The following is a 22741-nucleotide window of genomic DNA, read 5'->3' as shown; positions in this document are numbered from 1 at the left end:
GCAGATTAGTTAATTGCTAGTGTTTATTGGAGCAAGTAGGACTATGAGAGGTGAGTTTATCTACCAACATAAAAAAGATTTCAACATAAAACATGATCTGTTTCCAGACCTGATTGGTGGCTCTTTTCCCTCCTGTTTAGATCGCACTCAGTTGCCCTAAAATACAGCAAGGAATATTGGTTCTTTCTCTCATCTGGATCAAATTCTGGGGAGAATCCAAAGAGATAAAAGAAAAAACCTGTTGGTCTGTATGAAAATGAGTTTAAGGAATGGAGATAAGGAGGAAATGGAGGTGAGAGAGTAAATCTGAGTTTTCGGAGGCATTTATAACTTACATGAGGTAGAAATATGCCTGCTGAAGGTGAAAGACCCCTAAGAATTTAATACTTGAAAGATAAAATGAAATATGGACGAACAGAAAATTGGAAGGCAAAATGCGATCATAAACAGTTTCATTAAGGGGGGCCGGATGTGCTGAGCTAATCCTGCCATCAGCCATGCAAATCAGCTGGTAAAAGCACAGCATTGTTTGAGCACAAACCAAAAAGAGATCACAGAGAGATGCTCTCCTCTTCCCATCGCTGTGTCGGTGCCGTCTGCCCTCCCCATCTGTGCTGCACCAAGCAGGTTGGTGTCCTGTGCTCCTCTATGTGAACAGCACCCACCTCCCACTTGTTCACTGACCGCAGCCGACAAGGCTGGTGTGGGAAGTTCTCTCTCCTCAGCATTGGCTGAGTCAACAAGCGCTGCTGCTTTCCTATTTCTGCACCTCTCTGCTTTCTCTGAGCTCTCGCAGGAGCAGCCTGAACTTCACCTATTCCTTTAGTTACTCATTTACCTGAAGGCTGTGGCATTTGCATGTGGCTTTATTGTAGGTCTGTGTGGATCTGTTGTGTTCTACCAGCATTGTGCTACTACATGGGACTGAACTGAGTCTGTAAAGGTCCCAGCAACTATCTTTTTTTCCCCCTTAAATCTGAAGTTGTTAAATGCACTTCTAAGGAGGGTGAGTAAATACGTAACTCTGGAGGAAATGCAATGGGATTCCCTGGAGAGCGAGGCTGTGAAAACTCTTAATAAGCATTTTTAATTTTTAATAATCACGTGTCTCATGTTGCTGGATTAGAAATGTGGGATTATGCTAAATACAGAGGCTTTGTTCTGCTGTTGGTAGCTCTGTATTTGCACCATGCACATCCATTGCTTGTCTTTGTTTTGGCTGTTATAGCTCTCGCTCCTGGCACTGCTGCTACCTGTGGGTGCAGTGGGAAGAGTGACGGCATCACCTGCTTTATGGGTACATCAAATAGTGCTGCCCAGATCTGATCCCAGCAGATCTGAACAGAGAACATAATGATGTTTGGTCCAAACTGAAAGCCCAGAGCTTCTGCTGTACGGTACAGTTTGACTCCATGGCACTAACTGTTCTGTTTATGGGAAGTGCTTACCCAAGACACACGCGTTGCCTTGCTGCAGAGGCCTGAGGTTACAGCAAGGGGAAGACCAAGGGCATCCCTGAGTTTCTGCTATAGCTAAAGCCCACTGGTGACAAATCATTGCCATCATTGGGTTTTGAAAGAGTCCTGAGCTGAAGGATTTCACAACAGATGAAAGCTCTCTAGAGATCAGGTCCGTAAGGCACTCCCTTCAAAAGACCACAGGAATAACATTTGCGTTATTGCTCAATAATTGGTTGTACTCCATGTTATGCGGCTTAGGAATGGAGAGCGAGCTTTTCTGTGCTTTCCTTATTTCCCTTTTGTTTTTGTTTTATTTCATGGCTATTTTTCTTCTTCCCAAGAGCCTTTGCTTTGTTGGGGAGTGGAACATCAGGAGAATAGCTGAGAAGTGAGGGAATTTGACAGCTTAAAGAAGCAGTTAAAGCAAGGAGAAGCAAATAGGCAGAACTATTTCCATTTTAAGCATTGTTGGTGTAAAAAGCTTACAGCTGAATTTCAGGAAGACTGTATGAGCATGAAGTTCTTTGGGCAGCGATAAAAATACTGGGAGAGAATTAAAGGAGATGGAAAAGAAGTCAGAAACACTTTGCCTTCGGGATGAAGTTCTCAAAGCACTCTGGCTGTTTGGCTTCCCATGCAGCTCAGTGATGCTCTGTCCTCTTTTGAGCTTGTATTTTTGTTGGAGAGTGCATTAAGCACCTTAAGTTACCTTTACAACCAAAGTATGGCATAGTCTCTTTTGTCCCTGTGCTTCATTAGCTTTAGCATAGAGCTGTACCTACCTTCAGCTCACTGAGCGCATGGGGGATGTGAGGAGGACGTGGATGTCTTTCCATTGAAATCTCATGCTCCCAGTTTTGCTGACCATATTTCATCCTTAGGAAACACAGAAAAGAGCTGAAAACAGGATATGTGACCCCAATATAGGACATCACTATGGGGCACGGGTTATCTGGTCGCAGTTGTTCTGGTTACCACTCAGTGCAGGATGAGTTTCTTGGTTATATAAATGGAAAGTCAGTATGTTCACATGGTCAGCGACGTCTGACAGCCACATCACTGCGGGTTCACCTCTGCACTGCTCAGCATGGAGCTCGCCTTCACCAGACCTGACAAAGTGAAGCTCCTGAGGCAGCCTGGCAGATTGATCCACAGCATCGCAGGGCAGAGTGAGTCGGCAGCATGGAACAGCCTTCAGGTTTTTTCTCATTCCTTAATCTAAATGATGCTTTGAGAGAAGTCTGGGTGGTGGTGGTTTGTATTGCTGGTGGTTTTTGTTCTGGAAAGCACCAGGCATAGATAAATCTATCAACAGGATTGCTTTCCTAGGGTGAGCCTGCTCTTCATGTGTGCTTGGCATTGTTTGAGTCCTATCTAAGGGCAGGAGTTCCCTTAAAGTCATCCCATCCTTATGGGATCCCAGCCTTTCCTCTTTGGTTTTAGTTATAGTGAGATGTTCAGTTTCTTGCCGCTTCTATGGTGTATGTGAGCAATAAGGGTGGTTTAATTTGCATAGTGGGGGTAGTGCGTGGATTCCCCAACCTGAGACAAGTTGGGAGTGTGTGTGAGTGTATGTAAATTGTTGGTAATGGACTGCTTTATGGGCTATTTATTTGATGTGTGTGTGTTTATGTTAAATAATGTAAATGGTGGAAGAGCTGAGCGTGGGATAACTGCACGACCTCTGGAGCAGAAGCCGTGTTTGTAGCACTATCCTGACGCCAGCACAGTCACTGTCATTAGGGCTGTGGATGTGAAGCTGAGCAGGAGCTGCCTCATTGCAGAGCACTGCTTCCTCCCTGCAGCCCTGCGGGTGAGCAGAGCTCTGTGTACCCCATCTTTGTTCTCCCCAGCTGTGAATTCTGTTTGAAACAAGGATTTGTCTAAACAAGGATTTGTCTACATGCAAATATGTGTTGGCTCAATGCACGTCTTCGCTTCCTGCAGAAAATCTGTGTCCTCTTTTTGAGTGAAGGAGGTTACCTTTGGTGTCAGGGTGACTGCAGGGTGTCAGGGCTCTATTCTGTGTCCTTTGGGTTTTTTTAGTTGCCCTCAACCACTTTGTGTGGCTCCTGGAGCACAAGGCTTAGAAGCTCTGTGCTATTTTGGTATTTGTACACTTGCCCTTTTGCTGTTGTTCCCCCCCTCTGGTGCCTTTTTGGTTAACTAAAACTGACGTAATTTAAACTAAAGCCTAGTCTGGTTTGGCTGCATGGCTTTGAAGCAGAACCTTATGCTAAACTAGAGCAAACAGAGTGATGCTCAAGTCTGTGTGTCCAACTCCATGCCTATTGCCTGCTGCTTTAACTGCTTCCTTGATAGCTTTGCGAGTTTTCGTCCAGTAACAAGGCTTTCATCTCTTCAAAAAGGAGTTAAAGCAGTTTTGTTGGCAAGCAGCAGCTTCTGCTTGCAATTGTTTCTCTCAGAGCTGAAGTTTTCTTTCTTGATACCAATCTAACTTACTGCCAGAACCAGAAATACTGCAGTGCAGTGAGTGGTTATTTGCTTAAAAGCAGCAGATTCATAAACCAGGCTTTGTAGTAACGGTGTTATTTTGTGCCTCTAAGGAAGTGGGCTTGTACTGGTTTGATAGTGTTTGATGATAGCCCTGCAAAATGGAAATCACAAGAGCAGATCTTCAGAGCACAGAAAGAAGCTCTGCTGCTGTCAGGAGCATTCACTGTGGTAGCCCAACATCTGACCCAAATTCCTCCTTGTATTCGTATTGTTGGAGAACACGGCAAATCTAACCTCTGTGCCACAGATGTACGAAATCTGTTCTTTACTTTCCCTGTAATACATAATGGAGCCAGCTGCCAAGCATTTCAGGCTGATATTAAGGCCTGGTTTGTGTTGTATTTTGGTAAGGATAAGTATGCAATATAGCTCAGTGTTGTGGAAGCATCGATTACTGTAGTGTTGTATGGAATGGATGGCTGTGGAAGTGTAAATGAAGTAACTAAAGTTAAAAAACAAGAGAAAAAGGTAATTTAGGTTAACTCAGTACAAAATTATAAGTTGCCTTGGATAATTAATTTGGATTTAGAGTTGCTTAATTTCTCTTGGCGTTTGCAAATCCCAGCCGGGCTTGTGGAATGTTTTTGATTGAAAAAAAGATTCTATTGGAAACATGTGTGACTGTGTTTTTGAGGGCAACAATATCTGAAGAACAAAGCAGCATCTGTATATGAATGTCGACAGACAAGAAGCCTTGCTGTAAACATAACTAATGTAATTTTGTGGCATCTTTTCTTAGCATGTCTTTTATTTTAGAACAAATCATGAGGCTGCAGGGGGAAGTCAATCCCGTTCTGTATTAAGCTCTACCTGTTCCAAATGATATTTGAGAGCATTACACTGACGAAGCTGGGCTATAAATCTATTTCTTAGACTAATATCAGAGTTATTATTTAGGTGTAGGCCTTAGATTTGGGATCCATTTCTTGTCACTTGTTATGTGTTTACATTAGAAAACTGTTTGGTAAAAGGGCTGGGATTTGTGCAATGGAAGTGAGTTAGAAATGAAAACTGAAGAGCATGACTGTGTTAAGATAAAGATTTCTGTTGGTATAAGAACCCGTGCTGCTAAAAAATGTCTAACTGCAGTAATGGAAAATATTAATAACGGTATAAAAAGTGATATGTGCTTTGGAAATAATTTCCAGTTCCCTTGGTTCAGTGAGACTAAACTTCTTTTTATGATTATTCCTTGCAGGACCAGTTTGACAATCTAGAGAAGCACACGCAGTGGGGTATCGATGTTCTGGAAAAGTACATCAAGTTTGTCAAAGAAAGAACAGAGATTGAACTCAGCTATGCAAAGCAGCTTAGGTAAGTTGGCATGGAAAGGTCTGCACTTAGAGTTGCTTCTGCTCAGTGCCTGCAGTCATCTGCTAATGCATGTTGTGGTAGTAATTTGCTTAGTTTATAATGTTTGCTGTTAGATGAAGAGTTTTAGTTTAAAGATCTGAATGCAAAGTTTAATCTAACATTGTATTTTTGTCTCTCTCATGTGCTTTGTAACAGAGAAGGTATTTGGGTGGCTGAGGATCATACTAGGGCTTACTCATGATGTACTCATAGTTAAAGGCTTGGGCTTTGGGTGGCATAGCATTGTAATATTTCCCATGAAACTATGACTGCAAATAAACTCTGAAGAGTTTAAGAATTCAACACAACAATGGTAACTTGCTATAGAACAAAGTGTCATGGTTTTATATGACACAAAGTTTAGAGCTTTTAAATAAAATTTTATTTATTTTATTTTGTCTGACAGGCTCATAAACAGTGTTGGAGAAACTGCAGGCCAGAAACTCAGTCTCAACACTTGGAAATTGAGTCTGTATATGAGTCAGATTGCAGCCTAAGATTTGTATTTTGACACTTTTATAGTCTTGCCAAAGTTCTTGCAATGGGTCCCTCGAACAGAGCAGAAATCCTGTGAGTTTATCTTGAGCAGCTAAATTACTAGAAGTTCTTGCTGGGTATTTTCTGGTATGAACTTTGGGTTGTACATAAGGATACGAGGGTATGTAAACCTGCATCAGAAAACTAGATCAGATCCTGGGTGAATGGAGAAGAAAGGGGATGAGGAACTCTACTACAGTGGCGAGCTCTTAACCTGCACAGTGTGAGAGGGAAGGAGTGGAGCAGTGGTGGGAATGGTGGCTAACTGGGGAGGGGAGCACAGGACTTCCTGACCCCTACAGTACATCCAGACCTTTTGTTCTGTATGATTGTGTGCATTCAGACTCCTGCCATCTTCTCAGTATTGATAAAGAATGAGATCTGTGTGTCTGGTTGATCTGTGTATACACAAAGCACAATGTCTATTAAAAAAGGAAAAAAAAAGCCTGGATTTTTTTGGATGCTTTTCTATTTTTAGAATGGCTTCTGAGATGAGCAATGGCCTGTTATTTACTAGGGGTTGGTAGCTGATAATGCCCTGCCTTTTTGGTTATGTGCTTTCTCAGGGGAATGCCACAAGGATTCCCCAGGGTATCTGCTATGGACAAGCAGGAAATTGAAAATGAGTTGTGCAGGAACAAATTGCTCACATCCTATGGAGATGAAGTTGAATTACAAAGGCAGAGTGAGCTGAAAGAAACTAGTATGAGTAAACTGGGAAAGCCCAGCATAGTATCTGTGTGAGTAAGTCTGCCTTACAGAGAGTGATACCCTTGAACTTCTGAATTTCTTGGGATGATGAATTTTAGGTGTAAGGTGCATAGTTGTGAAATCAAGTGAATAAACAATACGTTTAAGGGAAATGGGAGGTAGTAACAGGTAAAGATGTTCAGAGGCTGTGAACCCCTAAGTTTTGTCTCTTATTCTGTCCCAGAAATCCAGAATAAACAAATTAGGATTAATCCTAATTTATTTATTTTTTTTCTCTACATTTAATTCCATGCTCATTGTTACATTTTTGCCTTCCCCCATGGATAAGATGTAAAGACAAATAATACATTCATCTTTGAGGAGCCCTGAAGCTGTTTGGAGCCACCTGAGAGTCTGAAGTATATAGGGGAAAAAGGCAAAACAGACCTGTCAAATGTTGAGATAAAACAGTTCTGGCCATTAAAAATAAAAATAAATCATACATCTGCTTTTAATAAATTTCCCCAAGCCTGTGGCAAACCTTTTGTGTGTCACGTTGATTTAGTGTAAAAGGGCTGCAGTGGAGGGCTCACTTATTGCTGCATTTTGTTTTGAACTTCAGCTGGATGTGGGCATGGGGGGCACTGCCGCCAGTGACAAAGAGGTGCACCCTTGTCCTTGTCTTACTGCTGATTGCACACAAACTGGGCATCAGAAAGTGCCAGAAGTCTAATGTGAAGATGGATAGATGGCTCTGAGGAGGACAGGTTCGAAGAAAAATGCCTTGCATGACAGGATGCTTTAGGAATCAAGAACCTCTGATGTATGATAAATGTGGGAGGAAGAACAGGATGTCAAAGAAGTGGAAGTAAGGGAACAAAGAAGCAACCTGGAAGGGCAGAGGAGTGATGCTGAATGAAAGGCAAACAACTGTGAATCAGAGGGAGGTGCACAGGCTGGCACAATATTTTCTGAATGGCTATTTTATTGCTGATCTGTCCTCTTATGTCTTAGTTGCTTCTTTAATCACTGTTAGATTTGAAGGTCATTGCTTTATGAGCTTGAACCTGGGAAGTGCCAATATTCTGGCCATGACACTGTAGAACTGCACACTGAACTTCAGCATGTGAGAGTCATACTGGCTCTGAATGGATTCAGTATCACTTCTGGATTCAGTATCACTTCTGTTTTTGGGTTGGTTTTGTATGTATCTTGGTTAAAATCTTGCATACTGTTTTAATGGGGGGAAAAGCAGATGAAAAACATAATTAAATCCAAATAAATAGAGTTCATGTTTTCTGAGTACATTACAGGGTACATAGAAATCAATAAGGTGTTCGAGTTGCTAATCCTCACTATATTTTCTAAACCCTTTTGCTGTGACAGCGTGGACTTTCTGCTGGTTTTTGTCCCAGCCCAGCAGCTTTTCTGTACCTTCAGAAGCTCAGAAGACAGTCGTTTGTATGTCAGAATTAACTGGGTGGCACAACACTGATACTGAAGGGAGGCGTGCATTTGATATGTGTGAAAATACCTTACCATGCAGCCTACAATGTGTTTCCTTGTTTTTCACTTTCCTCTTTAAGCAGATTTATGGAGGCCTTTCTGTGCTGCATACAGCATTTGTAAGACTTACTGTAATCGTGCAGAGCAGTTTGCACAATTCTTGCAGTGCTGATGTTTAGTTGAAACTGCTGCACACAGAACTAGGGAAAATCTCCTTGTTCCAGAGCATCCTCTTTTCAGAGAAGACACTGGCTGGAATGGAGATGCTTATTGGGGGCCTCTCAGGAGGAGTACTGATGTTTTGAAGAACACATCTGTGTGAGACTGACAGCGTTCTGCCTATTGCTGTGTTTGGGCAGATGCTTAATTCCATAGGGAAAAAAACATGAGTAAGAAATGTGAGGCAAGAAGGCTTGCTGTCTTCCAGTTAGCAGTAAAAACAGCTTACAGCAGGGATTGGGTTACGTCCCTGAAAAAGCAGGGTTAGTACTAGTGTGTGTTTTGTTTTTCAATGGGATGCGTTCTGGGAGTTCTCCAAAGAGTTTGCCATATACAGGCCAGTGACATTTCATAGTCCCTCTGAAAATGATTCTATCGACACCAGTTGAATGTCATTTGAATTCAGTAAAAGCAACCTGTAAAGTTAAAACAAATGATCCCTATTTCACTGAGAGGTGGCAGAGGCTGCAGGAAGGCATAAAGGACTAAGGATGAGTTTGGTGTGTAGGAGATCCCGGTGCTACAGCACTGAATAGGTCTTAACTGCTGGGTAAGATTTATCAGCTCTCAGGTTTAAAACGTGTGTGGAGTTACGTTTGATATAGTCCAAGTATGCCTTGTAATTCTGAGCTTTAAGCATCAGCAGGGTGTGCTGAGTGGTACACAGACAGTACGCATCCTTTAAAGCCTTGATTTGTTGTTGGCTGGGGGCTCACGTTTAACTTTTAGGAAAAAGAAAGCTATATCATAAGGTAGATGAGCTAACCAAGTTATATTCAACTTCTTTACTGAAGATACAATCGCTGGAAAAGCATATCAGTATTTTAAAATGGAATCATTAGTTGGATATGTAGTGATGAGATGCAATCATCTCTGCTAATTGGAATAATCAAATTTCACATTTCTGCCAGCATGAGATAATGATCACAGCAAGATCCCCATTTTATAATCTTGGTACAGCTTCCCACAGCTTTACTAAGATTGCTTCTCTTCCTTGGGAGCATCCTGCAGGAGATGAGCAGACTTGCTTTGTCACAAGTGTCACCTGTGGGAAATGGCACCATACTGAACTGGCTGCTTTGGGTATGGAATAGCACCTTCTGCTGGGTGCACTCATAGCTTGTCTGTGTGTCTAAGGATCAGTGAGAGGGCCACAGAGTGAATGGGACTTGTGTTATAGCAGATCTGGAGCTTGGGTGCATTGAATTCATGACTTGAGTTTATGAAATTCTCAGGTCCAGAACTTATTGCAGTTACACAGACTGAAGCATAGATGTGAGATGGGCCCTGCAGGTACTGCTGCAATACAGCCATGCTTCTAACAGGGCTGATAGCTGGTGAATGCAGTCCAAAACTGAACATCACTGTTTCTGTATGCATACAAGAACTATGCACTTAGTCTGAAGGGGATTTTTAATTGTCTTTGTTTTTAATTTTAGGAATCTTTCAAAGAAATATCAACCCAAGAAGAACTCCAAAGAAGAGGAAGAGTACAGGTACGTTCATGCTGTACTGCATGATAGAGGAAGGGGGGTAAGGCTCTGTCACCTGCTGGGATTTGGCTAGTCAGGCAATGCAGTACAGAGGTTGTTCCTGCTATTAAGAAGTGGAGTTTGAAGGAAGGTTGGATTTGCTCTGTAACTGTTCAATTCCCTTTAAATGTTCTGAGTACTGTCTTTTATTTTTATTTTTTTCTACATACCTTAATATTTTCAAGCCAGACCATTCAGTCCTGGTTCTTTGAAGTGCATGACCAAACTCTGATTAGCTCCAGCAGCAGCAGAAGCTGCTGTTAATTTTAGCATGAAACTTGGGCAGTCTGTACAAGTATTGAATTACTCAAATGGACTGACAAGGCAGATTAGTATGTTACTTAAGGGATCATATTATAACACCATAAAAGAAGTCAGTGGCACTTGAAGGGTAGGAGATGTAGTTTGTACAGGCAGCATCTTGGAATAGAGGAACACTTGACTGGCAGCCACTAAAGGATGCTGCATCACCCAGCTACCTGCTTCTGATTTAGGTACTCAGGTTGTGTCTCCCTGGTTGCCAGGGACTGAAGTAGCATTTGCAGAGAGCAACTGCAGTGTCAAAGCACAGCTCCTTTGCTCTGTAACACTGGAAATGCATATGGATGATAGTACACAGTGCCATTAAAAACATACCCTCCCTTGATCAAAGCTTTTCTTTAAGGAGAACGTCCTAGAAGAGAAGCTTCCCAATGGACAGGCTACATGTCAGAGTTGTAATCTTTTCCTTAGAGCACTCTGACTTCTTCTAAAATTACCCCACTTCAGTGTTTTGTAATGCATCAGCTCTGAAGGAAAGCACCATAGAACACTCTGACCCTGCAGCCCTTCACTGCAGGAGGCTGCTCTGCTTTCTTAGAGCCTGGCAGCAGACTTGAACCCTTGACCTTGAAATCTGAAACGTTTCACGTGAGTTTGGATTCACATCTGACTCATTGGTTGTGTACTAATTTAGATATTTGGGTCAGGACCCCCTTCCACCTGCTGTGTACAGCTACCTGAGTCATTCATCTTAACCAAGAGAATGGCCTTTTTGTTTTAGTTTTGATTTATTTTTAGTAACGTTGCGTGGGAATCAGTTATTGATGCTATTGTTTCCTAAAACAGTAATATTTACACAAGGAAGCTCATATTACCAGCACAATGGCTGTTTTTCATTGTACTTGGGATTAGGAAGAAACGTGCCTTGGGACAGCTATACCATAGATGGTATTTTGATACCATTCACTCAATAATTTTGAGTTTACTACTAGGTTTTGCAGGTTTTTTTAATACATCTTCATCTGTTGTAAAAGGATAGTGCAGCTAAATGACTCGTGATGTGACACAGAAGATTCTGTGTATCCCTTGACCTTTTAAATGGACTGTTCACCTCAGCATACATCCCCTGTGTCTCTAAATAACATCTCGGGGGTTTGTCGTGCAGCCTTTGGGTGCCTTGGATGCTGCATTGAGATAGTCTAAAATCCTGTTTTCAAGCTTATTGTTGGTCTGCAGTTCTGTCTTTGATCCCCTATCTTTTGCAACTGGGATGTCTCTTGAGGCACCATAGCTTGACTATGAATGTAGCTTATATTGGTTTGGGTCTCTTTTCTTAGGTATTTTTTCTAGTGTTTTTTCTTATTTTCTCTGATGTCTCTCATCCCCAGTCATCCCATTCCTCCTTGTCCTCTCAGTCTCTCCCTTTTTTCTTTGGATCTTCACTGTTGTTGATGTTTTTATTGCAGGCGACTACTATTAATATTAATAGTTTTGCTAGTATGTACAAGTGCAATGCTTCAGAGCAGCTGTCTTCAAGCTGACCAGCACAAGCAGAGGAATTTAAATGCAGCTCTGTTGGCTCACTGCTGAATAGGCCAGTGACATAATCTGCTGTTTTTGAAACTGTGTGCACAGATGTTCATTCCTCCCTTTTAATAATACATGAAATGTTGTACTGGAGATTATCTAATATGAAAAAAATAAACCTTGCAGTGGAAGGTTTAACTATAAAATTATGGGTTAATGGTGAACACGTGGTCAGTAAACTCACTATCATTCTGAAATGTTAGTAAATTAGAGCTAATCTACCTCCAGCTGGCACTTGGAAATGTTCTCTTTTCTGCACTGTGTTACCAAAGGCTGGTTGCACAGGTTGGATTTGCCACATAGGGTACAGTGGTGACTCTGTGCTGTGGAGTGTAGGGCTTGGAAGAGTGTAACTCCAAAATGGTGAGTAAAGATTAGCGTAGTGAAGTCCCAGAGCTGTGCTGATAAAACATCTGGCACTCTGAAAGTGCTGTATGTTAAGAGCCGATGTCAGACTGTCTAAATCAAGATTAATTCGTCAGACAACTGTGAGTGTTTGGGGTAGGCTTTCTTTTGAAAAATTCTTTCATGTGGAACTGTGTTAATCCGTATTTAGTCTCGTGCAGCAATTGTAGATGCTTAAGAAGGATTCAACCTCCCTTTTCTGTGTGTATTTCTGGAAAGAAAGGGACTAAAAGCAAAATGCATTTTTGTCCTCTGCAGGTACACATCAACTAGAGCCTTCCTAGCCACTTTAAATGAAATGAATGACTATGCCGGACAGCATGAGGTCATTTCAGAGAACATGACCTCTCTTATCATTGGAGAGTTAACTCGCTATGTGCAGGAGCTGAAACAAGAGAGGAAATTGGTAATGGAATGTTTTTTATTATTCACAATTGCTTGCTATGTGAGACAGATAATTAGTGGTAGTAGAGTTCAATGTTAAGCAAAATTAATCTGCAGTTAATAAACATGAGCTTTATTAACAAACCAGGCATTAAAAAAGTGGGTTACGTGCCCTGGCCAAATCACTGAACCATTTGAATTATATGTTATAAAATCAGACAGCTACGCCTTCAGGAGAATGCCTGCTAAATAAGGTCAGAGATCCATCTGTGCTTAAGGCTCAAGCCAAAAGCTTGTGTAGTGAAGAGTCCAGCAGCACCATGTGAAGCATGAAATAAACAGAGAAGCTGTATTACTAAACCAATTGAGACAATTAATAGGAAGTTGATTCACGTTTCCCTGCTTCTCAACCAGATCAGATCAACCAAACCTTCTTAAAAACAGACTTCCAATCAGAACTGCAGGGTCTGCTTTGTTTTGGTGATACCGAGGAATCTTTTTCTTTCAACCCATCACTTTCAAGACTGCTAAAATTAGGATTTAAATTAAAATTTGTTAGCGCTGCATTTTAAATAGTACTTTATGAACCTGTGTGCCTGCCACCGTGAGTGTTAAAGCTGTTGTCACCAGCTCTGAAAGGCACATAGCTGAGATGTGATGGCTTTTTCCCCCTTGCCTTGAAATCCTATCCTTGGAATGAGGGGGCATAAAGTACTGATTGTAAGCATTATTGTTAAAAATGCTCATAAACCAGGTATAAAATGGCTAAGCGGAGTTCAGCAGGCAAGGCAGCATCAGACCACATCCATCTCTCACTTCCATACAGTAGCCGAACTGCTGGAAGGTGAAAAGTGCTCTTGCTAGTCCAGCAAAAATGTAATCATTCCTAAATAACCCCACTAGACATTGGGGGTACATTAAAGTGCTTCGTGAGATCAGAGTCTGAAAATGTCCATGTTTTCCTAAGTTTAATATGAGAATAAGTCTGTCAGCAGAGCCATGGAATATACAGACGTGTCTTTCATTTGCAGAATGGTGTGTAGTCTTTCAGGGGCATATTTGGCCAGCAGCATGTTTTACATATAGCTGGGACAGGAGAGTGACCTCGGCCATTTCTATGACCTTTTGTTCTGCATGAACTCTGTACAGTATGCAAAGCCATGAAAGAAAAAACAATCTGCATGGCATTAACCTGTCACTTCTAATCTTGTTACCTGATTTTTAAATTACAAGGATTTATGAAGTGATTGGAATAACTATTAGGTGTTTTAAATGTAATTATGAGGGGTTTGGTATCTTATAAAGAATGTAGGTGCTAACTGTATTGCTTGTTTGCTTTATTTTTAGAGCTTTATTGTAAGTTTGGCTCACAGGATGAATGACAAGCAAATTACTTTAATATCCATTTGGAAGGATCTGATGGTCTGGTTACCTGCTGCTGGTGATAAGTCAGCTTCTAGCAGAAGGCAGCTGTCAGTCATGGTTGCTTGTTTTGTTCTTGTAACATGAGTATAAACTGTGAATTGTGTATCCTTGTCTGAAAAGGAAATTGCTTTTCCCTTCAGGCATATTTCATACCATAAAACACAAATGCATCAATCACGCTCGGATCTGCTCAGCGATTGTTGTGGGAATATCACAGGTCTGATGCTCTGGCAAAACCTCATGAGATACAAATTGATGAATAGCTTGGAGTTTCTAGAGATGTTGCTGGCAGGGCTCTCATGCTCACTGTTTGATACATAATCAGCTGTTATGTAGAAGCTGCTGTAAGTAAAAGGTGATCCTTCCTGGCTTTAAGACTGCAGAAGGGAACTGGAGGACCCATTCTTTTTCATTCTTGTATCATTTGGATGGAGTATTCAAGTCTCTGAACACCTGTAAAACAGAGCATCTGTCACAAGTTCAATTTTGTTTTGCTGTGCATCCTTCTTCCATAGGATTGCTCCCATTGGCATTAACCCTGCATTGGGTGATGTTTTGTCCCTGTGGTCTCTGGAGTTAAGCATCCACCCTGCCTCTTCTCCACCTACGCTGTCTGTGTGTAAGATGGACAACTCCCTGTACTGTTTCAGTTCTTCCCTGATCTCCAGTGAAGTGAAACTTTTAAAAGTACAGTTCCTCACTTTCACTTCTTTCTGGAGTCTCTTGATCTAGGACAACGCATGCTATTGTCGTCTTCAGCAAGGATCTTACTGGCTGTTTTCAAGCTGGAATTTCAGTTCCTGGCCCCTCAAGAGAGACAGTTTAGGTATTTTCTCAACTCTAGCTAAGGAAAACCCTCAGTGCTGTTATTTCTCTGGACAGAAACTGATACGTTCATTTCTGGGACAATTCTGATCTCAGAACCCTGTTCACAAACTGGGTCTGACTCGGTCCTCTCTGGCAGCAGCTGCTCCCTGTCTCTAGGCAGCCACTGCTCTCACATCAACTTTGTATTTGGGAGTCATGAACTATTCCTCTTGTTACTGATTCTGCTTTCACCTCTACCTCCACCTCCCCTTGGGCATCGGCTGGCTCCATACAATCGAGCCTGAAAGTAAAGTAGAAGCCAGCAGCTCTGCTGCAGACTGAGCTGGTACAGCACTGGGACCCTGTGGTTGGGAGAGAATTTACCTGGTGTCAATACATTCCATTTTGTGTCAGGATAGAAGCAGAGCAGGGAATGAATGCATCCTTATGGATACCGCAGGGGCAAAAATGGTCTGGTTCTTCACAGTGGAGCATGTGCGTTCATACTGGGGGTGTACGTGTCAGAGAGCTTTCTGTTTCTTGTAGACTCTCAGGTGTTGATGAAAAGTAAATAATTGGAGGAATTCTGGCACACTGGTTCATTCTGAATAGTGCCCTGTTCTACTAATAGTCCTGTGGTTTCCAGCAGGATTTCTCATGGAGTGTTGTACTGTGCGAGCATGAAACAGGATGGCAGAACACAGCGCTGTCATGTGCACAATGGATTTTCCGATCTGAGCTATGGATGTGCTTCAGGCTGTCTTCCAGAAACTGCAAAGTCAATAGACAAAGTGGACGGTAGGAAGGGGAAGAGATGTGTTGAGAGGAAATGCTTTGCCATGCTTCAAACTTTGGTTTGATTACATTCAAATTGAGTTTTCCCCAGCTCTTGTTCTGTTACCACTTAAAGTTTACAACACAAATGAATGGGGGTAGATGTATTTAATTTAAGTAGGGTGTCTAAATTAGAAATGACAATGGACCACCAAACCTGCAAGTTACTGTAGACATTATTGTTGGTATCTTCTAGCTTTATGCTCCTTATTGTCACTGTTTACATTTCCAAGTAGGCATGATAAGCTCGTTCTGTTTGTCTGGTGCAGCTGATGTCATCTCTGGAGCCTGAGAAACATAGATCTTGGTAGTCTGTGACTCCTTTGGCGTTCACCACTCCAGGAGACAACTGCAGCTGAATTAGCATCAGCTTTGCTTAGATTTGAACTTGTTTCAGCAGAGTTGCATGTTGAGGTGAATAATGGTCACTCTGAAGACAGGAGTGAAGACAGTGCGCAGGAGAAGGAGGCTGTATCACAATACTAAGAAGCTGTGATGAGTGTGCAAAGATAGGTGTGTGTTTCATGTCACCATTCACAGGACTGTCTTATACTACGTTATTACCAATGAGAACAGTAGGACCTCAAGACCATGGTTGTTATTCTTGGAAACAAAGAATTCTCAAGAGACTATTTCCTATCTTTGCTGTCAGGAAAGGAAAAGCATTTGTCAAGGCTTTTTGCAAATTAAGCTGGGGAAATTGAAGAAAAGATAGTGTTCTCCGACTTCCATCTCTATCAGTGCTTTTGTCACTGGTCGTTATTTTAAGTATCATTTGTGCCAAAAGCGTAGATAGTTTGATAGAGAAGAGGAAATGTACTGAATTGCTGGGTCTGACTTTATATTGTCCATCCTTACCGGCTGAGGATGCCAGTTACAAAAAGTCAAAGGTAACTGGTTTCTGCTCGTGTAATCTAGTTTGAATGTGGAAAACAGAAGGGGAAATGTAATGGCCTTGTACTGTATGAAATGGCCTTGTACTGTGTATCTCTTAAATTCTTCAACAGGATGTTGTCAAATGAGCGGCATGCCATGCGTATAAACTAACTAGATTAGTTTTTCTGATTATATTATGTATAACATATACATTTTTCTGATCTTTATTTTTAAGTCAGTTATTTGCTGTGGTTGGGTTTTGGTCCAGCACCATCAGCCCTGCTGTCACACCGCTGTTCTGAGTGGCTGAGCCAATCCTTTCATTTAAAACTGCCCAGGAGCTCCTCAGCAAAATGACTGGATTGTGTGGCTCTGTGTAAGATACTTCGAAGTACATCTTGCTTTTCTTGGAACTCTCTCAAAGGGTCTCAAAGAAAGCAGATAAGTCATCTCCTACCAAGCTTTTCTTGTCTGCTCTGTGAGTCTGTGGCTCTATCAGCCCTTGTGGGTACCCAGAAAACTTGGCAAACATCTCCCTCTGCTCCTTCTTGTCGTGGTGTTGGCAGTGACAGGCGCTCTATTGTAGGTGACTCTCTAGCTACTCCCAGGGCTTTCATCGGCACGGATGAAATCTGAGCCTAACAAAAGTCAATGAGAGTTTTGTCCTGATTGCGCAGCAGCCAGGATTTCTCCACAGCTGTTACAAATACAGCACAGTGACAAGGAGAGCGCACCGACTGGTATGGCTTGGTTTAGAAATGAAATGCTTGGCGTACAGTTTGTTGTTGCCTGGATTTCCTGCTCTTCTAAAACTCTGCTTCCTTTACTGTACTGCAGCAAAACGTTCCTTCAGCTGGGATCCTTTGGAGTGTCCGTAGTCATGGATGGAGGCGCCTGACCCAAGGGTGGCTGTTGCTCAGAGCACCCTCAGCATCCTGAGGATATTGTACTTCAGTGCATAAGGGAGGAGGACAGCTGTGGTCACACAGCCAGCGTGGCTTGGGCTTTGCTGCTGTTTTTTAAGCTATTTAGTAGGTCTAATACTTGGATAAAGTAGTTTTCAGGAAAATCTCAGAGTTGGCATGGTGATTGCTAGCATAAGTCTCTTATGTGTAGATTAAAAGGTGGTTTGGGGAGATAAAGAAATGAACACTATCAAAAACAAACCTTTCCCTATGGTATTTTATTAACAGTTTACATGCTTGCAGGTCTCTGTGCGAGTGAAGGTTTAGGAGTTAAGTGCTCCCTTGATTTTCTTCTGTGCAGGTTTTGTAACCTGTTGTACCACTGATTTTATTAAACCTGCCACATGGTTGTTTATTTTCTTATCCAGAACTGCTTTTTCATCTGCATTTCCAGTGCTGTGAATGTAGAAATGAGTCCGGAGAAAACCACAGCACTTAAACAACCAGCGCCACTGTTGCAAATGTCTGAGTGGCTGCTTGGAGTGTGATTCATTACCTTGGTATCTCGCTTGTGATCTGAAGGGCTTTAAATGGAAAGCCTGATTAGGGTGTATCAGTTTGGCTGTTCAATTTGGAGGAAGAAAGAAGTCTGTATTATATCAACTCTTCTAAATTGATTACTGCAATGTGCATGACTAACTGGGATGGTAGTTTTTCATACCATTTGCTGAATCATTTGTTGAGTTCCTGTTTGCTCAATCACCGTGTGTAGAATAACTAATTATTATTTCATTTGATTAGGAAAGAAAAAAAGAATCCTTAAATCGTGCATCTTGAAGCCATATCAAGAAGGAAATAATCTTTATGTTTACTAAATAACAAAAAGCAAACACCAAACAGCTGAAAGGCCTTTGCTGCATCAGAAGGTTTTAACGTATGTAAAAGGAAATGGGATTGAGGAAGTTGAAGATAATGTGGGGTTGGAGGAAGCTGCACACTTCCTGTATGACTCTGAGTGCATCACTTAACTGGAGTCTCAGGCTTTTTTAACCGTAAAACTGGGACAGTGACAAAAACGCAGGTAGATAAAAAGGCCTCAGTGCTATCACTGTATGTCAAAGTGATCTTTTGGGATGCAGAAATCATCCTTTGAGTGTAAATGATTTGCAAAAGCAGAAGTGCTCTGAATGCATGGAGTACATTCATTGTGTGTGGCTCTCTCCCCCACGACAAGGATATATGGGTGTCAACGCAACAAGAATGAAGAGTTATGAGTAGATTTAGGAAATGATTGAATTTAGGAAAACAAGCCAGCAGTCTGTGTTCAAGTGGAATCTCCAACATGTGGTTCACCTGCGTACATCAGGCTGTCACTGCATATGGGCTCACCGGTTGCACTATTTAATCCTCAGAAATGCCCATTTTACATCCCATTCCTGTAAAAGGACTTCTCAAGAATGCAGCAGAATATGAACAGCATGCAGCCTTCCTGCTTGGACTCACTGCTCTGCTGGTGTGTACTGAGGATGCTTTGTAGCTCTTTCCTTAAGACAAAGTGGGAAAGGAGATGGATGGCTCCTGCAAAAATGAAAACTACGCTGCTGATTAACAACAAAGGAGTTTAAAAATAGGAGCTGAAGGCAGTTTTGTTACTTGATATGCTCTTGATTTCAAGTTCATCCTTCAGCCCTTGTATGCAGCTGTGTTCTGTTCAGTAACGGGGTGTGTTCTTCCCTGAGGTCTGTGGCTCATTGGCAGTGCTGGGCTCCAGCTGCTCCCTGATCCAGTCCCTTCAGACCAGCAAAGTCAGAGGTGGAGGAGAGGGAAGCACACAAGGAGGGGATGAGGGAGGCGATAGGCAGGAAGTGCGGTATGAAGACAGCCAAGTTAGTGTTATTTGTTTTGCTTTGCTGCTCAGGATTTCCACATATTCCACACTTATCAGCAGAATGTTTAAAAATGTGGCGTTAGATTGTGGTTGTTCCTTAGAACAGTTTTCTTAAGCTCTTAATTACAAAAACAAGCCTAAAATTGTGAACATTTCAAATCCTCCTAGCAAGGAAGATAGAGCACACGGTCACACACAGCATTTAAAGGAAATGGGAATCTACAAAAGGAACTGAGATCTGCTTGGAATTTTCTTCCACCACCTAGCAGTTTCACTGTCGTGTTTGTGATTAAATGTCACAGTGCAGTGACTGAGCAGCGTAGCATGGTCTGAACTCACAGGTATTGTCAGAGCTGGTGACAGATGGGGCTGGCATTCACTCCTTGTCTGCATTGCCCTCAACCTCACTGCTGCATGTTGGCTGCTCACGGAATGTGGTGGTTGATCTGAGTGCTGCTCTGCCCACAATTAAAGCATCACTGACATTGTGCCTCTCTTCTTCAGGAATGGTTGGGTAGAGGTGGGCAACATCCAGGATGTGGAAACTGTAGTGTCCCTATGTTCATCTTACAGCTACATGCACCTCCTTGATAATGGGGTTTGGGACTGTGCATAACACAGTCTGGAGTGCTTGGAGCAGCGCATTGCTTGTCCATTCTTGCAGGCAGATTGAGGCTTATTATGGTTTTAAGGCAGTAGAGGTCTGCTGGACATGGTATGAGAGAATTGCAGTTTTGTGGCTATTTGTTTCTCATGCATTAGGGCTGGCTTGTCTGGTGGAGGCTGAAAGGCAGTGGGGAGGCATTGCTAGCATGTTTGCTCCAAAAATCTGCTGCCCAGACAGAGGGGACAACGTGCTGCTGCAGTGGGCAATGCTCAAAGTCCATCATGGCCAATTGGAAGGAGACTGCCTGCAAGCACTTCATAACTTTAGTGGTTTGTGGAAGGCTTCTGTTCTGAACTTGGGGGTTCTCTAACCTGACACTGACATCGTGTTACTTAAGATGCATTTACCATCTGATTCTGCATGTGCCAGACAACGTGTACCTGTTGCAGGGATTAACTGGCAATACTAGATCTCTATTTTTGAATCTTACTCTGTAAAACCATGTCTTTGAGTAAAGCATCCTACTTGCTAGGAAATAACACAGTGGATAGGCATCTCTCTTACCATTATAGGTTGTTATTTGTTTTGCAAGGTGCTTGGTAAGGAGAGCAGCCTGTTGTAACAGTTGGCTGGGCACTGCGCTCAGATTCCTGGTCCCTATTTACAACTGTATCATTGATTTATGCAGCGATCTTTGACAAATTGCTTACCCTGAGGACAAGTGAGGCGTGCGGAGGATAGAGGGAGGAGTATCTAAAGCATATTAGGTTCTCTGATAAAGGCCATTGTGTAAGGGCTAAGGACTGCAATTTAAACTGACTGCAATTAATATAATGATGAGCCTTGCTCCAAAAGGCATGTCAGGATATGTTCCTTGTCACTCAGCAGCTTGCTGACTCTCACATTTCAGAGCTTCTGTAGCACACACACAGTGTATGGGAGAGAGTGGTTGCTGGCAGACTCAAAGCATTGAATACCTATGGAGGAATAAAGAGCTGGATTAACAAACGCTTGAAGATTAGGAAGAAAAGGTTTTCTGTTGAGTCTGAATGAAAGTCAGGACCAACACCAGTTGTTAGAATGTGCTAATCAAGGGAATCTTGGTATATTACATGCAGAGAGAAATTTTAATGTAGAGTTAATGTACAGTCAGTAACCAAAGAGATCCTGTTTGCCTAAAAGTGCTTCAGATTTCATAGTGTGGGAAACCAATAATTACGAGATACGGTGAATAACGCAAGGTAGAATTGCTAAAAAGGATTAATTGGATTTAAACTAACCACTATAATAAATGCAAATACACATCTGCAGCCTGCTGAGAGACATCAGATAGTCATCATACACCTGCTCAGTTTACCAGGGTTGCAGAACACAACTGTCAGAAGAATTTCTGTTTTATGCTGGAAAATGATATTCTGTTCTTCATTGCTAGAAAAGAACCCCTTGAACATAATTGGCAGTTTGGTCTTTTGTTGTTCAGAATGTTTCTTTTTCTCTCTTTCTAAACAGCACTTCCACGATGGCAGAAAGGCACAACAGCATATTGAAACTTGCTGGAAACAACTTGAAGCTGTAAGTGGGAATTTCCTCAGATGAGATGCTTGAGTCATTTTTATACTGTTTTCTCAGAGCGTTCCAAACTTCATATTTAGAAAATAAAGGCTATGTGGATAAAAGCTGGAAAACGTCATCTTTTAAAACTTCACAATCTAAAATACACTGGTAGGCACAACAGTTTGCTTCAACAGCCCATTTGGCTTTCCATGGGGTCAGTCTGTTACAAGTAGCATCTCATTGTATCTGACTTGTGCTAAGTGTTAATCAGAATGCAGTGTCCCTGAGGATCCTTTTCAAGGATTCCTCTGTAAGCTGAACAGCTCCATCCTACACGCATAAATCCAACACTATCATAATCTCCTGAGTAAGGGGCTGTTTCTCAGATGTAAATGCACTGGAATTTGGACCTCAGCATTCATTATGAACTGATGAGAAACTGTGGGTGGAGGAGAAGGTGAGGAAAGGGGACATAGGTAACTAAAAGCCCTATTTACTGCTGAATGCACCTTAGAAACTCCCTTGTTGTCTATTATAAAAATCAAGATGTAAGTGTTGGAGGGAAGTGATTTGGTAAACCAGGATTGAAGAAGCACGGATAGGGAAAGATATTGAAAGAGCAGAGATGTTGGTGGAATGAAATAGTCTGAAGAATGGAATAAAAAAATGTATTTAAGTTTTTTTAATATGTAAAAGTGATCCAATATAAACAAGCTAGTCATAGAATCTCCTCAATTGTTACAGCAGATACTTCAGGGGTCACTTATTGATTTTAAGTGGATTTTTGAAGCTGTGTTTCTTTGCCATATGAAAGATCCTGTTTTCCTTACAGAGTAAAAGGCGGTTTGAACGTGACTGCAAAGAAGCTGATCGAGCACAGCAGTATTTTGAGAAAATGGATGCTGATATCAATGTTACAAAAGCAGATGTTGAAAAGGTAAGCCAGAGGGTAGAGAAACTGTCTGTGAAAATTGTTGTGATAGGTTTAATTCCTCAGTCCTGCTGCTTGTAGAAACCTTCTGAGGTTAATGTAAAATAGGGAGATCTCCCCAGCTGCTTGTATTTGCATGTAAATTATAAATGCAAGCAGTCAAATTTCTTCAGTAAGATGGTATCAGAATCTAACATAGCTGATGTGGCTCTGAATACATTTATGCAAAATTGATTTTAACTCAACCCCAGAGTTTAACAGGCAGGCTTGTGAGTGCTCCCTGCAAATGATTGCCTGTCAGTAGCTGTGTGATCCCTGTAGAATTCAACTTCTTTCCTTGCTGAGCAGCACTTCAAAATGTCCCGATATTATTGACTGCAGGGATGTGGTACCAGGACTGTTGGTTGTGGTCCCTGATTTACAACAGGGCACCATTTCTTTTTGGTGTTGCTCATCTGCTCAA

General features: G+C 41.9%; 1 protein-coding gene across 29 annotated transcripts in view; it reads left to right on the top strand.

Moving 5' to 3' along the window:
* FNBP1 (formin binding protein 1) overlaps positions 1-22741 on the top strand; it is an 82154-nt gene that overhangs the window by 18281 nt on the left and 41132 nt on the right. For 16 of the 29 annotated variants that reach the window (XM_032448179.1, XM_032448177.1, XM_032448202.1 and 13 more), the window contains exons 1-6: positions 2533-2658; positions 5176-5291; positions 9722-9778; positions 12326-12473; positions 21303-21365; positions 22180-22284. In XM_032448179.1, coding sequence (XP_032304070.1) covers positions 2548-2658; positions 5176-5291; positions 9722-9778; positions 12326-12473; positions 21303-21365; positions 22180-22284 — 600 coding nt within the window. In that variant the 5' untranslated portion in view covers positions 2533-2547. Of the gene's footprint in view, positions 1-546; positions 628-2529; positions 2659-5175; positions 5292-9721; positions 9779-12325; positions 12474-21302; positions 21366-22179; positions 22285-22741 lie in introns of those variants that run through there. The other 13 variants (XM_032448178.1, XM_032448186.1, XM_032448180.1 and 10 more) reach the window with 5 other exon arrangements.

This window comes from Coturnix japonica, chromosome 17 (genome assembly GCF_001577835.2).
Source record: "Coturnix japonica isolate 7356 chromosome 17, Coturnix japonica 2.1, whole genome shotgun sequence".
In the NCBI taxonomy this organism is placed as follows: Eukaryota; Metazoa; Chordata; class Aves; order Galliformes; family Phasianidae; genus Coturnix; species Coturnix japonica.
Note: the sequence above shows the minus strand (reverse complement) of the source record. Positions and strands in the feature narration are given on the sequence as shown.